This window comes from Salarias fasciatus, chromosome 7 (assembly GCF_902148845.1).
Source record: "Salarias fasciatus chromosome 7, fSalaFa1.1, whole genome shotgun sequence".
NCBI lineage: Eukaryota > Metazoa > Chordata > Actinopteri > Blenniiformes > Blenniidae > Salarias > Salarias fasciatus.
In genome coordinates this window covers 13,780,169-13,796,532 of record NC_043751.1, presented here as the reverse complement: position 1 = coordinate 13,796,532, position 16,364 = coordinate 13,780,169, and the positions used below count along the sequence as shown (strand labels likewise).

The following is a 16,364-nucleotide window of genomic DNA, read 5'->3' as shown; positions in this document are numbered from 1 at the left end:
TTTTTGTGTATTAGGAGTTATATATTGTCTACTCATGTAAATCTGAAAATTGTAAAGATAAAAGCAAGTTATTATTCCGTATCAGCTCAAAATAAACCATTCATTCATTCATGCTCTGCCAATTTAAAATGCAAGTTTGATGTATCAAAAGTGAGTGATTAATTACAATCACAATAATTAGATGATTAAAACTTGTTAAAGGTTCGAAGCACAACAAAGAGACCAAAGTCAACAGATTCTTCTGCTTCTGAAATGACTGCTGGTGAAAACAGCAGATACATGTGAGTCAGGACAAACAAACAAACAAACAAATAAAACGGGGCCAAGAGACAGCTGGTGTGTCAGGAGACAAAAACAGCATTAATTTGTATTTAATGTAAATAATCACAATATTATCACATATGTTTTCTAATGGAGCATGTTGTGTAACTTAAGCCTGCCTGAATTTGTGTTTTGAATAAAGAACAACAATATTTGGCTGAACAAAAAATGAGGTGCACTTTGTATATAATCAAATCAAAAGGCGTATTTGAATAACCTTTGAATATCATCAAAGTGAGTCGAGGTTGGGCAAAGCATTTTCTTGGAAATCAAGTATGGTCACCTTTCATACTGCGTCAGGATGAAGCATCAGTAGCTTTCTGGCTTTACCAAAGGAAATCTAAAGCTGAGGGGCGGGGCCAGAAAGGGGTGTCGGTAATCTGATTGGAGGTGTCAGGTGTCACTCCAGGTGATTTGACAGGTGATTGACAGAGATGCAGACTAAAAGAAGAGTAGAGCCTGGATGGAGACCACTTACATGAATACATCAATGCGAAGTATTAAAGTTCTTTCTTAGTAAGTTTTAAACTAAGTGCAATTAGTTTTCAAGAGTTTTTGTTTTTTATAATGTCACCCTGAAAGCACGTGCCAATAGATAATATAATGACGTAATAGTAGTAACTATTCGCTATCATGAAGTTTACATTGTAACAAAATCCTGATGAGGTTTTCTCCACAACCCTTAGAAAAGTCCATTTCTATTTCTGAACTATCAACACAGCAGGTATGACTTTTCTGCAACCACGAAACGAAATAACTCACGTTTTTATTTCCCCCTAACGGGGCAGTTCGCGGTGTTCAGTCCGCAGTTTGGGAGCCGCAGCTCGGACCGGCCGACCTCTGCTCTCCCTGCCTCCGACTCCGCCTCTCCCTCTCTGCTCAGGCACACCGAGGACCGACTCCACAGCCTGCCCGCCGCCACCAGAAGCCCCTCCGGAGCTCCAGCCTGCCCCCCCTCCCTCCCCAAACTGGACTCCATACCGCTGTCCCGGCGCGAACCCGCCTGAGCAGACGAGCTCCGACTTCTAGCAAACAGTCCAACTTTTATAGTCAAACTGTCCCGGAGCTGCTGCATCGGACTACTTTTTTTTCTTCTTCTTCTTTCTCGATCTCTTTCTTTTTGCCCCCAGTTTTTGGCCCCGTAGCGGGGCAGGACAGTAGGACTAGGCCGGGGGCAGAAAGGCGACCGTATGATGTGGATCTGGTACCTCCTGCTGGGTTCGGGTTCAGGCTCCAGAACTGTCGGTAAGTTAGTTTTTTCGGCTTGTTGTCAAGGCGCGGACACGCTCCAGCTCCTCGGTGGGACAGACGGAGGAAGAGGGGGGCGATGCACAATCTCTTCCTTCTCCCCCTTCGACGAGTTACCGCAAACTTTCTGCAGAAAAGTTATCGGACTTTGCCTTTCCACCGACTGAAATGCCATTTTTATATATAATAATAATCTATAAATTGGGAGTGTTGGCAGCAGTGTCGGTTGAGATTTAGAATAGAATAGATATGTTTCATTATCTCCAGGGGAAAATTATTCTTTATCTGTTTGAGACGGTGGGCAAAGCGTCCTCAGAGTGGGAATATATGAACTGGAAACACCCTTCATTCACTGTGTGCGTGTGTGTGTGTGTGTGTGTGTGTGTGTGTGTGTGTGTTCGGAGGAGTCGTGTCTCCCCCGTTATGAGTGAGCGCTTGTTGACAGTTGAGCGCTGACAAGTCAATCTGTCCTGCAGCCCTTCCACGGCAGCTGAAGGACACTTCTTCCCCTGCGGTTTATACTTAGGACAGCCTGCTGCCCCTTCAGCCCTTTAAAGCATGCAGATGTTACCTGGTATTCAAAATCAGCGACAGATCCCGTTTCCAATGACTGCAAACTGTGAATATCTGAAGGCCACCTGTGTTGGCCACGAAACGTGTCAACAATGAAAGTGGTATGTTTGAGTATGTTCTCCTGCTTTGTGCATGTTTTTTTTCCTCAAATAGTCAGATCCAAAACTCCTGCTTCATTCCTGGTGACTGCTGATAGTAAATTGCCCTAAAGTGTGACTACAGGAGTTTCTGGTCTGTTTTTCTGTTTGAGCCATGCCTTTTTCACCCATGCCTTTGCTCATTATTGACCGGGATTGCCTCCAACCCATTGCAATCCTGAATTTGATAAAGCAATATAGATGTTAGATGGATGGAAAGATGGATGGATTCTCTAAAAAAGGTTTACAGCAAAGTAGACAATGTTACATCTGCAGGTACCTCAACATTGGAAAACAGGAGCTTCTAAAAGCGGAAATCATCAAAGTAGTCACAGTTATGATGGGCAACATTTAAAGGTGTTCACTCATCAGATCATTAACGAAAAAGATACAAAATAGTTAAGATGAACAGAGATAAACATTGTTGCATGTTTAGGTATATGTGTTTTAAGCATAGTAAATCACTAATAATAACAGTCTGAACCTCTTAATATCTATCCATCCTGCTTCTTTAGCAATTTATCCAACATTTGGTCAGAAACCTAAAGCTGTGGGCAAAATCTGTGCACATCCTGGACAGATCATTACACACAGCTGCACAAACACACTCACATTCATGCCTGATTGAAATTTTAAGTCATCATTTAACTGCTAATGCATGCTTTTCTTTTATAATTATGAGATGCATCTTTGAAATACCAGGTGAAAACTGCATGGCGGTAACATGCAGCTATGCACAGTAAGGTCTCAGCAGGGTGACAGTTTTCCTTAATGTTACTCATTACCCTTGGTGTCAATCTTGCTTGATGTTTCAGGAATCCCTTCTCATGACAACAGTTTAGTCAGAGTTACTCTGTTCAGTTATTTATCAGCTATATAGCACATTCCTTGAAAATGTGTTCAGCCAGTGCTGCTGTTGTTTTTGCAGATGTTGACATTTGTAATGACTTGAGGTCATCGCATACCAATATGCTATTAGGCATTATTTAACACAGCTCTAGTAGGTTTGCTTTAATGCAAAACCCATCTGGTGCTTTACCTTTTCTTACTTTTACAAATGGGAGATCACAGTTGTTATGAGGTAGATTGCAGTGTTAGGATTCATTTCTTTTCCTTAGGAGTGTTTGTGTGTTTTGGTGAACAAGTGTTTGAGTTCACTGGATTGGTCATAGTCCAGTGGATGTCCTGTGCACCCCTAGTTTGGTTGTTCCCACACAGTGTTTACACAGTTGCAGAAAAGGTGCCACCCTCATGATTTAGGATCATAAACAGCCTCAGGCTTTATATTCTGGGCTGTCACATAGTTACTGCCTAAAGAGACACTGAAAAATAATGGCGCCATCTTTTATATGATTAGCAACACCCATGATTTCTCACAAGTCAAACTGTCTTGAGTGAAAAGGAAATAAGTTTGTGTAAATGTCAGTGAGAGGGAAGTGCAGATTTGATTACATGAGGCGTGGAGCTGAGATTTATCGTGAGCTGCCAAAGCCCACTCTGGTTTTCTCTACTGGAGCAAAGCAGCATGTGCCCATGATTAATGTCAGAATGTTTTTCCAAGAATATTACTGAAATTTGTTTCCTTCTGCACTGCTTATTTGTTGTCAGTTTTGAAAGAACAAATTACGCTTCAACATTTTATCATCGCCTGCTCAGGGTAAAAATGGCAGCTGTTGTTTGTGTATTGAGTCTATATAGAGCTGAAGAACTAAACGTGTGTTCATACAGGAAATTGGTATTACTTAAAATCCAAACTCATTAATGGCCTATCATTATCAATAAAGGTATAAAGGGGCTGTTCTGATAAAATAATTTACATTTCATTTGACATTTAAACCAGACATTATTAAAGGTCTGTTGCAAATTCAAAATCAATTTGGTTTTAGTGGCTAGGTATTACTTTTTCAAATGTTAATTACAATATTGGCATTTGAAGACGTGGCCCAAAAAATTCTTCCATTCTTAAAGATGTTTTCAATCCTTCCAGAGTTGGGGTGGGGCTAATAAAATAGGTTTCAAATGCATAAATAATCATTCTTTTCTTTTGATGTCTGTCTACATTGTAAAATAAGAACATTTTCCTTCATAGATATAATAGTTGAGAATAAATTTTGTCTTGTTATATGAAAATACTGATTTTTTTTTTCAATGAATTATCTGAGCAGTGTATCACAGATTCAGAATTTTCAGTAACTGTCACACTGAATGTTTGAGTAGATTGACTGTAAATATTGTTGGCATTCCAATAACAATCCACTGTGTGACACACCAAAGTTTATGTGTGTTAAACAAAAGTCCCTACGCTTCCTGAATAGCTCTGTATGAAGACCTATGTAGGTGGTAATGATGTGTTATTAGTGTTTGTTATCCTCTGGGATAAACTATCATGAGTTCAATATTTTAATTATGTGATTTTGTTCTTCAGGAATAATTGTCTTCATGGTAAAATTCAGCTTCTGGGATTCTTGTTAGTTTTCTACAGCAACCATTTGGGCTGGGTGGTTTGTAACAGTTTTTTAAGTGGCCCATCATTAGCCCAGCAAACACTGATATGCCTGATATATTTAGAAAGTGAGCGCTTCACTGTGCGCTGTAACAAAGCCCTCGGGTGCCGCATTGAAACATTGGAATGGTTTAAAACCTTGGATAATGATGTGCATTCGTGGTCCAACTCTGCATGTTCTTTTTGAGGCATGCACACTTTGATTCGAGCTGCACAGGTTAATTATTTACATAGTTAAATTCTCTTGAACGCAGAGCATCACTGATTTTACCAAAAAGTCGACTAAGGGTGCCGAGTTCATCTAATCATCACTCAGTCCTAACTATGATATACTTCAAGGTGTGAAAAGCTATTCATGAAGTAGTAAGGAAATGTTTTGTAACTGAAATATATGATGACTTATTGTCTATTCTATGATCTAGGTCTGGTTCTGAAATGGGACTTGTTGTGGAGTTCTTGGTTAAAAATTCATCAGCTGTCAGGTTGTTGCTCTGTTCCTCACTCATCCCTCAGTAAACATTTTTACTTTTGTGTACTGTATTCTGTCTAAAGTGTCTACAGGCAGTGATGCAACAATCCGCAATAGGATAATTCATTTTAAAGTATTCATCAATCGCTCAGTGGCCTGTATATTTTAGTCGGTTTTCCAAGATCCAAGAAGAGACCAAATGACATTTTTGATTTGGAGATCAGTAAAATGCAGCTGTTCATCCAGGTGGGTGACGACGGGGTCCAGCAAGGACAGGTTTCACTTCCAGGTCAAACACAAAGAGACTGTCATGCATGATTAGACGCAGAGCTGTGGTTGTAGCTCGACCAGGTGTTGGTATTGTCCCAGTATACATGTGTGGGAGGGCAGTGGATTTGTTGGGGGAAATCCTGTTACCAGTGCAATAACGGGAGGCAATTTATGCTTTTCCAACTTGTCCTTATTGGACCATTTGTGGTCGACATATGACGCCACATGCCACCAAAGCATGACGTGTCTCCATATCCCATCAAAAACAACATCCACAGTTTTCCATTTTGTTTATAATCAGCAGTCAGCCTTCTGCTGTGCTCCTGTTTAACTGTTTTTACTTTTTTTGTGTGGAGCTCTAGGACATGCTGAGGTCTATGATTTCAGTCAAAGAAACATGTTCTTTATGTTCTTTTAGTGTTCTGTTGTAGTTGGAGTAATGCAGGGTTTTTTAATTAGGTGTAATGTAAATAGATTGACTATCAACAGACATGTGAAAAATTCACTCAGATGGGCAATTTAATGCCTCATTATACTGAAATGCAATTTTTTAAACTATCATTATTCCCATAAGGCCAAAACTTATATTCAGGCAATCACCAGTTTTGAAAATATGGAGTTATGCTTGAACATGGTTTCCCGTGTTTAGAGCTTTTTGTACTATTTCTGTATTTGCATTACAGTTTTTTTACTTCAGCCATGAGCCAATGGAGATGTTCCAACTTCTTTCTAGCCTCAGTGAGGAATTTTGGACGAAGCCTTGATGCTTTACATGTTGCTGTTATGCACACTGAGTGGAACAGTGAAGTGGGTAGTTCATCCAAAACAAATTCGCTGTGCAGTCTGGACAGTGACCATCATTTCATTAGTAAATGTCTGGGTTACTTTGTTTTTGCAGTTTTCTTGTGTAAAAACCAAAACCAAACAATTGCATGCTTCATTACCTGCTCTAAGATATAAGGCCACACACACAGGCCAGGTGGGAGGGCCGTTCCATTCATAACCAAAGGCAGGCTATACAGGTCATTTCTCACAGTGAATAAGAAAACAGAATCACATTGTCTCCTGCTCATTGTGCTTTGTATTTCTGCACTGTGGCTTCACAGAAATGGGCCGCCTCTCTGCCACAATACACCTCTCTGCCCGTGCTTATTTCTGAGCCAAGAAAGAGAGAAAGATGTTGTGTGTTTCCGAGCTGGCCGACATGGTTGAGGTGCTTCCAGCAGTACTTGCATGTGCTGAGAAGGCCTGGGATTAAGAAAGGCCAATGCAGTGTGGCCTTAATTCCCGGAGCTGCTAAACACAACCATGTGACCGGAGTCACATTTCAGACCTTGGTAACAGAGCAACTTTAACTGCTGTAAGCACATATGTGTGTGTGGTTGTGTGGTTTCTCTTCATCAGTCATCAAATGGTTCTACACATTACTCACTTTTATCAGCAAGGCACCTGCACATAATTGAAACTTTGACCAATAGGTGTAAATCATATTATATTGCTCTGTGGGGTATGTAGGTGCACTGTCCTGAGAATCTCTGATCTATAAGTCATGATGCTAAATATTTCATGAACTCTGGTGTGTGTGGATCGAAGGAGGCCGAGAGAAACGGAGGAGTAAAATGTACTGGAAAAAGTTGGGAGACAGCTCATTACATATTGATTGAAGATTGATCTTACCTAATTTGCCATGCGGTGATGGAGGCTCTTTTAATCCCCAGTGGTTGCTTTGCATCGATCCACTTTGTCCTTGGACGGTAACATCAGACCTCGAATAAATGTGCTTATTTATAGACGAGCGTTGTTTTGAAAAACAGTTGCATTTGACATAATGAACGTGAGCCAAATACAATGTGTTCGCTGTACATTTTTACCCAGCACATTGTCAGCTGTCTATAACTAATTCCCCGTGAGCTTAATCGTGAGTACAGTTTGTGCTAGACATTGATTTGAACAGTTTCAGGCCCAAAGGTAACTTGAAATGTGCTGAGAAGTTTGTTTGCAAGTAGTGCCTTAGCAGTGAATATCCATGAGTATTTTTAAAACTGTGGCTAGGAGAAAGATTTTTAGTGTGCATGCAGATTCTCTCTCTCTCTGTCTCTCTCTCTCTCACACACACACACACCAACACACATGCACAAATATTTTATGAGTAGTTTAGAAGGGACAGCATTTTTGCTGTGATCTGCTCTGCACCCCTCGGGGGTGGCTGATGACCCTAAAAACCTCAGATGTTTTTAGGGAATTGCACTCTCTGCTCCTCTCATCCCTTCAAACAGCCCCTTTCACCTGAACTGAGATCTCATTGTTTTTCAGTTTTTGAGCAGTCCTTCAGGGCAAAGACACCCTGCACAGATTGAGGTGGGTGGTGCCGCAGCATCCCGTCCATTGTCTTTTCAAAGTAGCAAAACATTCTGAAGAGGCTCAGCAGAAATTTATGCAAAAGCATAATCAATATGGAAGATGCATCTGACATTCATTGTTTATCTGAATTGAACTCAGCTAATAGCTGCTGGAATGAAGGTTTATCAATTGATAATTTGTGTCACGTACATAAACTGCAATAACCATGAAGGGAAACACTAAAGAGCATGATTGCGCTGCTCAGAAGGAAAGATTTGTGGGAAATACTGCAGCACAACTGGCCGGCCACCTGTCTGGCGCATCTATTCCTCCCACATTGTTCGTTTGAGATTTTGCTCAGTGACCAACGATTTATTCTGAGAAAACTATTCTGGTGGATAGAATGTATCTGAATTTTGACCAAAATATATGCTTCAGAAAACACATGATCCTAACTGTGGAACCTATTCTTCTCTTTATTTTCCAATTGTTATAGATCAAGTTCTAATAAGTGTGTGGAGCCTTCTCCTACTAAATCCCTTATGTTCACACTAACCTGAAAATGTTTAGATGTGCATCACATTAAAACTCAGCAATTTTACAATAACTGACAAGATGAAAAATACAAAAAATGAGTGTTTTGCTTTTTCTGTCCATGATTCGTATGTAGGTCCAAGGCTCCCACAGTGGCTTGAAATTGCCAAATAATATTACTGTATTGATGTTGAGTCTGCTAAATTAAATGAGGGCATTTTCAAGCCAAATTTCTTTAACGTGATAATTATAGAACCCCTGGAAGAAGTTCTTAGCACACATAGTGCCCTCCCTCTGGATATGAACTAATTAGATGCTGGTGAAGTCAAGTTCATAGTGATGTTACAGTCGGTGCAATCTCTTAAAAGGCTTTGAGGAAATCTTTGGTGATTAGTATGATCAGATGCTTAGGTCAATTGTCTTAATTTGTGTCTTGTCTCTCACTCATCTCTGCACCTCATAATATGGTTTCTTTCTTTGCCGTCTCTCTTTATATGACTGTGACTTTGCTGGTTGGGAAGTCATGCAGCTGTCAAGCAGCTCTCTTCATTTTAAAGTGCAATTCAAAATTTTGTGTCTTCTAACGTAATATATTGAAGCTATTCTTCACCTTCAGTATACAGTTGTATTCCGAGGCGTCCAGACCTTCAGTTGAAAGACGGCTATAGAGTTGGTGGATAATTTCGTTTGGAGCTTACGCAGCAATTTCTCAATCTTACCCTGCCCAGTCACCTTGGTATTACCTACTTTTATCCGTTTTTGCAAGATCCCTCCTGTGAGAGAACAACCCACTGCATGTGTCCCCGGTGTGGCTCTGCCTGCTGTCAGACGGGGAACGGACCCTGGCACGCTGACAGCTGGCTCCCCCGCTGTCCCCCGTGATCAACAGTCATTTGCTGTACTGTGTCTCACAGCCACTGTGGCAGCCAATGTGCACACTGACAGACTATTCTGGGCTGAAATTCCAACAACCCTGTGTCAAACTAAACAGACCCTACCGTAAAGGTCAACAAAAGGAGAGGAACATGGACATTAGGGCAACTGGACTTGTGTAAAACATGAATGTGATATGAAGACGGTCATCTACATTACAGAATGAATCTTCACATAACTTTAATGTATCACTTTCAGTCTGTATAGAGCAGAAATAAATGTGTATTTGTGAGTTTTTGCATAATAAATAGGAGTAAACCACTCAGGCAAATTTGAAATGATTGAATATATTTGTGAAAATGCAATATTAATTCTTGAATTTTGTATTTAATGAGCATCGCTCTTTGGGGTCAGTTCATTAACAACAACACGTCCAAATGTTAAAGTGCCAGTTTTTTCAAATACCAACAACCAAAAGCTAACAGAGCTGTTTAGCAGATTAAACTGGCAACTCCTATTCATGAAAAATACAGCAGCCTGAAGGTTTCACTTCGCTCAGACAGCGATGTTTTCATATAGTGTCGTGCCACTTTACGATCTCACACCAAGAAAAATCACAGCTAAAAGAAATTTGTTGATCAAGTGATTTGATATGATAAAACACCAAGACAAGCTGAAAATCAGAAGTATTTTGATACAGAGCTGCACTGGTGTCGAAAGATTAGTGAATGGGAGGTTGACGACTGGAGCGAAACTTTTGCCTGCATTTAGCACACATGATGCTGTATCCTTTATCAGGTGCGTTCACTGGTGATGATGGTGAGCGTTCACCTACTCAGCTTGGATTACAGCATATTCATCATTCCTTTGTCACTGACCTGCCCCCAAATATCTATTTGTTATCAATTTATTCATTTTTTTTTTTTGCCATGTGTAATTAGTTTAGAAATAACTCAACATCTCATTTTGCCGTGAAGAGAATTGGGCTACATGTCATGCCACCGGAAACAATTAAAGTAGACCCTTTCACTTGTTTTCCACACTGCCAAATGTGTGTGCCGGTTTTGGAAGTTTGTAATCAGCAGCCAAATGTTTGGGGTGATAATTATGCAGCTCTAAACCTTTGTGTGGATACACCTTTAGCCTCATACATAATTATTTTGTAATTGTGATACAGCTCCCACAGTTTTCATTTTATTGAGTGGCCTAACTCAATCCACCAGCTTTCGGATTTTGAAATTAGAGGCAATTTTTGAAACTTCTAATCATGGGAAAAATGGTTTCAACGAGACAGGACTTTTTGATTGCAATCACACAAGCATTTATTTTCCATGTTTATCTCTTTTGTGTACCAAGTGTAGTTGCGTAAGCACAGGCATCGTGTGATAAATATGCAAATTGCCTCAATAACATTGCAGGTGAATCTTGTTTTAGAGGCGCAGCATTGCTGCTAATGCATCCATCTATGGGATTAGATTAATCTTTAGGATCATGGAGACCTTTTGTGGAACTATTTTCTCCATCCATTACACAACACAGTATTATCGGGCTGTACAATAGGTCAGTGTTAGACTCTAATCCACAGACTAACGCAGAAGAAACACTGGCTCATGAAACAAGCCATTTGCTGAAGTGAAACTCGCAGTTGTAATTGCGAAGCTGTAGACTGTGAAATTTACACACTGCACTGCTATTCCTTTTCCCCATAAACGCAGGAATATTTGTTTGTGTCTGGGTGATATCAATCTGTCAGATTCTTTTTAAAGCCTATGTGTGTAGACTATATGCCATATTTATGCCACTTGCCATCATGAACCTTATTACTGAACCCCAGAGTGTCAAGCCAAGCATGACAAAGTGAGTGGAGAGGACGGCTGAACCGTAGTTACTGATACGCACCAATATCTGTGGGGAAAAGCTGTGACCCACAGTTCTTTTCACACTAGATTGACATTTACTTGACAGTGCCAGATGAATTCTCTTCACCTTTCACTGCATGCCCTCTCACACAGACGTATGTTTGATTTAGCCCCTCTCAGGTGAAATTCTAATCTGGGGACAAAAAAGTTATTACGCAATTGATTCAGCTCTTCTAGGCAAATGCATTAGCAGATAAATAAGATCAATTTCAATTCATCTAACTTAAAATAATTATCTATTTGTCACAATTAATTTTAGGGCTTTGACTCAAGACTCTTTCATATTGATATTGAATTTCCCATTATTATACACTTAAAAACCCGCTCAATGAATTGAGGTGAATGTAAAGAATTAGTCTCTGTGCTAAATGAATGATAAAAGGGTCAAGGCAACCCGCTATAAATCTGCTGTCTGAGAGATGAAGTAACGCAGAAGCTGCTTGTTAATGTGAGGAAGAGGCGTAACTCCACTTCACAAAATGTAGCTTAACCCCATGAGTCTGCCCCCTGCTTTCCATTCACTCAGTCTTTGATTCCCAACGGCCGGGTTTCCTCTCTAGCATTCATTCCCTGTGTGTTTGTGTACATATAAGGTGCAGAGTGTCTGTGCGATATGTATAAAAGGGTAATCCTCTTTTGGACAGGGACCAGAGAAGGCGAGGCGCTCATCTTCACAGGAACTAATCACCCGATCCCGCCTGCTGTTTACAGAGTCAGTCTCGCCAGCCAAAATCAAATGCAAAGCCCATGTTAATTGCCTTAATGCTGCCTTCCTGTCAACCATAGCTTGGCATCAGTCTCCAGCACTAGGCCGCAAAATGGATTCTTTTCAATTCTTCGCTGAATACCAAAGACAAAAGGGAGTTCCTGCTCCTTTTGCAATGAGGGGCCAGAATCATTTTTTATCTTTTGTTATTTAAAACGGAACATAGTGAAACAGAAGTGAGGGAGAACAAATGAAAGTGGAGGTTGGTTCATTATGAAGGTGGAAGGACAGGAAGTTCTAGGACTGGCTTGGGTGATCATTACACCAAAACTGTTAGACTTGCTTGGGTTTTATGTTTCGGGGTTGGTAATTGAGCCCGTCCCTGTACGGTCTGCCCTAATGAGAAGCTGCAGGCCCAGGATTTGACTAATTTGTTATATTTCAGGATGATATGTCAGGTTGGTCGCTATATGGCTCATGACTTTAAATGCTTAATGAGGGACTGGTGAGACAGCCACAGACTTGGATGGCTCTTATGCAGTGTATAGCTGCTTTTGGACAAAAAACGTCTTGCAGCCTTGACTTTGTATCAAGCTCTAAATCCTTTCGTCCTTTGCTGTTGATGAAAGCCACACCCCTGAATGCTTTGAAGAGTTACAGAGAAATTTTGACTGACAGCAAAACTTGATAAACAACAGGGTCTGTTTTTTTCCCATTTCCTAAACCCAAAGAAAATATGGACAAATGTCTCCAGGGAATGAAGCGATGTCCACATTTGGTCAACAGCAAGCCAATGTCTCGTATTGTCTGAGCAATCTAGTCATCTAATGTCAATCACATAACACCCGCAGCGATGACCTCCCTTAAGCTAGCCAGCTAGCTTATCTGATGAACACTGATATTGGACTGATGATGAACGTTAGATGACACTTCTCCCTCGTGTTTTGGGATGTGAAGGAGTCACTTTTGTAACATTGCAAGCAGCAGTAAACTGTGCAGCTTTTCTGACGACAATCATTGTTTGTCTGCTTCTGCCCAAAAAGAAAAAGACAAACCAAACCTCTGTGTGGGTAACTTTGGATGACAGCTGCCACCCTAAACATGCATTTAGCTGCGAAAGCCACGTTAGCAACAGTAATCAGCTAGTAACTGGTTTAGCCAATGTTCCATTAGTTTAAAGGCTAGCCAACTCATCTACCTTCAAAAGCCGAACTCTGATTGACACCTGCATTTACAGTGGCTGTGTTAACTGTTAACCCCACTGTATCACATGATTGAAATGCAGTAAGTGCAAGCGTTGGTTGGTCCATGTGTTGGAGGAAATTTGATGAAAGTACAATTTGTGCAACAGGGACCCATAATATTTCCCACTCTTTTGATTGGAATCATTTCTGCAGTTGATGTGGAATTATTAAATGTCTGTGTTCAGAAATTGAACCAAGCAGAGAAAAAAACATGCCGGAATGTGACATACTGTATGTGCCACCATAATGCCCCTGCAGCACTGCAGTGCACTAGTTAATGATGATTAGTGGGAAGCTGCTCTTTCTCTGCCCTTCTGTTGCCAGTGGTTAGCTTTAGCACTAGTTGCTTTTGTATTAACATGTAAAAATGGAGACGTGACACATTGCTCCCGAGCTCACTCAACCCTCCTGACATCAACACAAAAGATGTGAGACACATCCTTCTACAGTCCCTGTGATGTAGACACCGTTTTAAATGTTCCTGCTAAAAACAGCATCCAGCTTCCAAGAGCACATGCAGGGGAGTTACAGTTGAAAATGATTTACGTCAACCATGACCGATTTCAAAAAGACCAAAATAGCATGGGCAAAACTTTTCATGTAGGCTTTTATTCCTATCACATCCACTGGGTCTGCACTTCAGTTTCATATAAATTTTGGAGAGTCTTGTTCAAAAATGTGTTCTTATTCTTGCTACTTCCACAAATTTCTCTGTTCTTGCAGAGCATGTATCCAGTTTAAGTCACTAAACCACAGTTGTTCATTTTCAATGACTCTCAGCTCCGGCACACCTGAACTTAATAAATGTGCCATCTTGAAGGTCCACAGAAAGTCTGATAATGAGCGACTCATTATGGTCTGGTGTGCTGGAGCATGACGACATGGGGAGCAGGCCGTGCAGCAGCCCTTCAGGAGCAGGCGTGCCACATCTGCATTAGCTTGTCCCACATAGCGCTGACAGCTTCAATGAAAAGGAAATAAAGCTATGTGCACATTATTTTGGCATCCTAATTGAGATAGACAAAAATGAGGCATACATTACTGTTCCAGAGAACAAGGTAGATTGGTTGTACTGCCATTACGTTTCTCCTATCTAGTACCTGTAATCTGTAAATTAGTTTTCAGGAGCTTGCACAGCGCTATACAATACAATACTATGTCTATTTTAGACATACATAGACATTGCTATCAATATTGTAAATGTTTATGCACATTTTTATTTTGCTGCATATGTAGCGCAATGCAACAAGCAGAGCGTTTCCAGACTAGAACAACTATTATATTAAGATACAATATTATTTGCGTAGTGAAATATAATTTTCTTCTGAGTACAGAGAGTAAGCACAATGTGATAACAGTGTTGTTCTGGGTATTTTATATTGATATTTGTTTTTATCTTTATTTAATTCAAGGGAGTGTACTTTATTTTTGACACCACAGTGCAGGTTGAACCTTTTTGTTAAGGGATAATTCATGATGTTAAAATAATTGATGCTGTTCCCACTGGGCAAAAAAAGGTCATTGATAAGAAAAGCGTAATAAAAAAATTATAGTTGTCCCAAACAATGTTCTATATTTGATTCCAGTGTGTTTTCGTGATAGTTTCAAAGTTGTAAACATATTTTGATGATTATTGCGATAATATTGCTAATCGCAGCTATTTTGGCCAGAATAATGGTGATGGAAAAATTTAATATGCCTATTACTGGCTGTCTAGCCCATTCCTTTCTCTGTCTTGTGCCAACAGACATTCCCGCATGGCCACTATCAAGAAACAAGCAGCAATAGCCCATTGTTTTTTTTCTCTGTCATGTGAATATGCCTGTAGTTGTTTATGAGCCGAGCACAGCCAAGCACAGTGTGCTTCTCATCCCTCATTCCTTCTCATTTCTTCTCTGTGCAACTACGATAACAGAATGATCTTTCCTCAACCAAAGCAAACGGGTACAGAGAAATAATTGCTTGTTCAAAATGCAACTGGGCAATTCCTATGGGTATTCATTAACTAAAGTTATCCCAGTTAATATTCTAAATAAAATATACTGATAAAAAATACACACAGAATCGGAGTCTTGATGCAAGGAAAGCAGTTCTTGTCCATCAATACATCAGTTTCATATTAGACTAATGATATATTCTTTCCAAGTAGCATTTCTAAAATAATAAAAATGCATTCAGAGGGAATAAAGTTCCTCCAATAGTTTTTTTTTTTTAGGTACTTTGACCCCTGTGCTTCATTTACGGCGCCGCCGATAAAGTTGGAAATGTCTTACATCGAACCCAGTCAAGCTGGTAAATGTTACATTTCACCCTCATGTGATTCTCATCTCCAGCGTGTCCGCCATGGGTCAGGAGCTCATCTGTCCTGAAGGAACAGCACAGCAGCTGATTATGATGGATTATGATAGATTCCTCCTTGACTGACCTCTGCAGACGGTCACGCCGTCTCCGCTGCATTACCGCACACACCCACGCACACGCATGAAAATATTGATTCTTCGTAAAGCACACTTTTCAAGAGGGAGGTACGTCCGTGCAGTGCCGAGCATTCATCGTCACGCATGGTGTCAACACGCTGTACGTTTAATTTAATATTCATATATGCGCATGTTAGAAGAGAAGATTGAGGTGACTTTGTGGTGCTCGTAATTGCTTCTTTTGCAAGTTAGCTCAGATGAGTTACAGTGGGAGTGCTGAACCCAATTAACTCGCTACAGACACACATGAAAGCACATAAATCCAGTGTTTTAAAAAAAGGGGGGGGGCAAGAAAAAAAAAAAACGAGCCTTAAGACAGAAAACATCCTTCCCAGTGGGCCATTTGTTTTCATTTGGTTTGGTGTCTTTAGCGGTGCTGTTCACAGCACTTTGGGCAGTGTGTCTCTGTCAGACCAGCCTCCATCCTCCACCCACAGCCGCCGCGCTGCATTCCATTACCGCAGATGGGACTCGCGTAGCAGCGCTGAAGAGAAATGAGGTGGATGGAGCTAATCGCGGGTGCAGACAGATGCGTGCTCAGTCACCTGGTCAACAAGCCCGCTCAAGAAAATAGATGTAGAGCAAAGGCCATCAGAAACAATGGCTAAAGTGGAAGAATGTCCGAGTAGGTGGTGATATTGACCCGGGGGAAAGCTGTGAGCGCGCATGTGACATGGAGCAGCAGGAGCGCTGGTGTGTTACATGGTGGAGAGTTAATGGGTGTCTTTCATAACATGAGCCCAATGAAGC

General features: G+C 40.7%; 1 protein-coding gene across 2 annotated transcripts in view; it reads left to right on the top strand.

The window, feature by feature from the left end:
• The first annotated feature begins 1,223 nt into the window (after positions 1-1,223).
• ldlrad3 (low density lipoprotein receptor class A domain containing 3) overlaps positions 1,224-16,364 on the top strand; it is an 81,136-nt gene continuing 65,995 nt past the window's right edge. For both annotated transcript variants that reach the window (XM_030096828.1, XM_030096827.1), the window contains exon 1: positions 1,224-1,566. In XM_030096828.1, the coding sequence (XP_029952688.1) occupies positions 1,512-1,566 (55 nt within the window). In that variant the 5' untranslated portion in view covers positions 1,224-1,511. The remainder of the gene's footprint in view (positions 1,567-16,364) is intronic.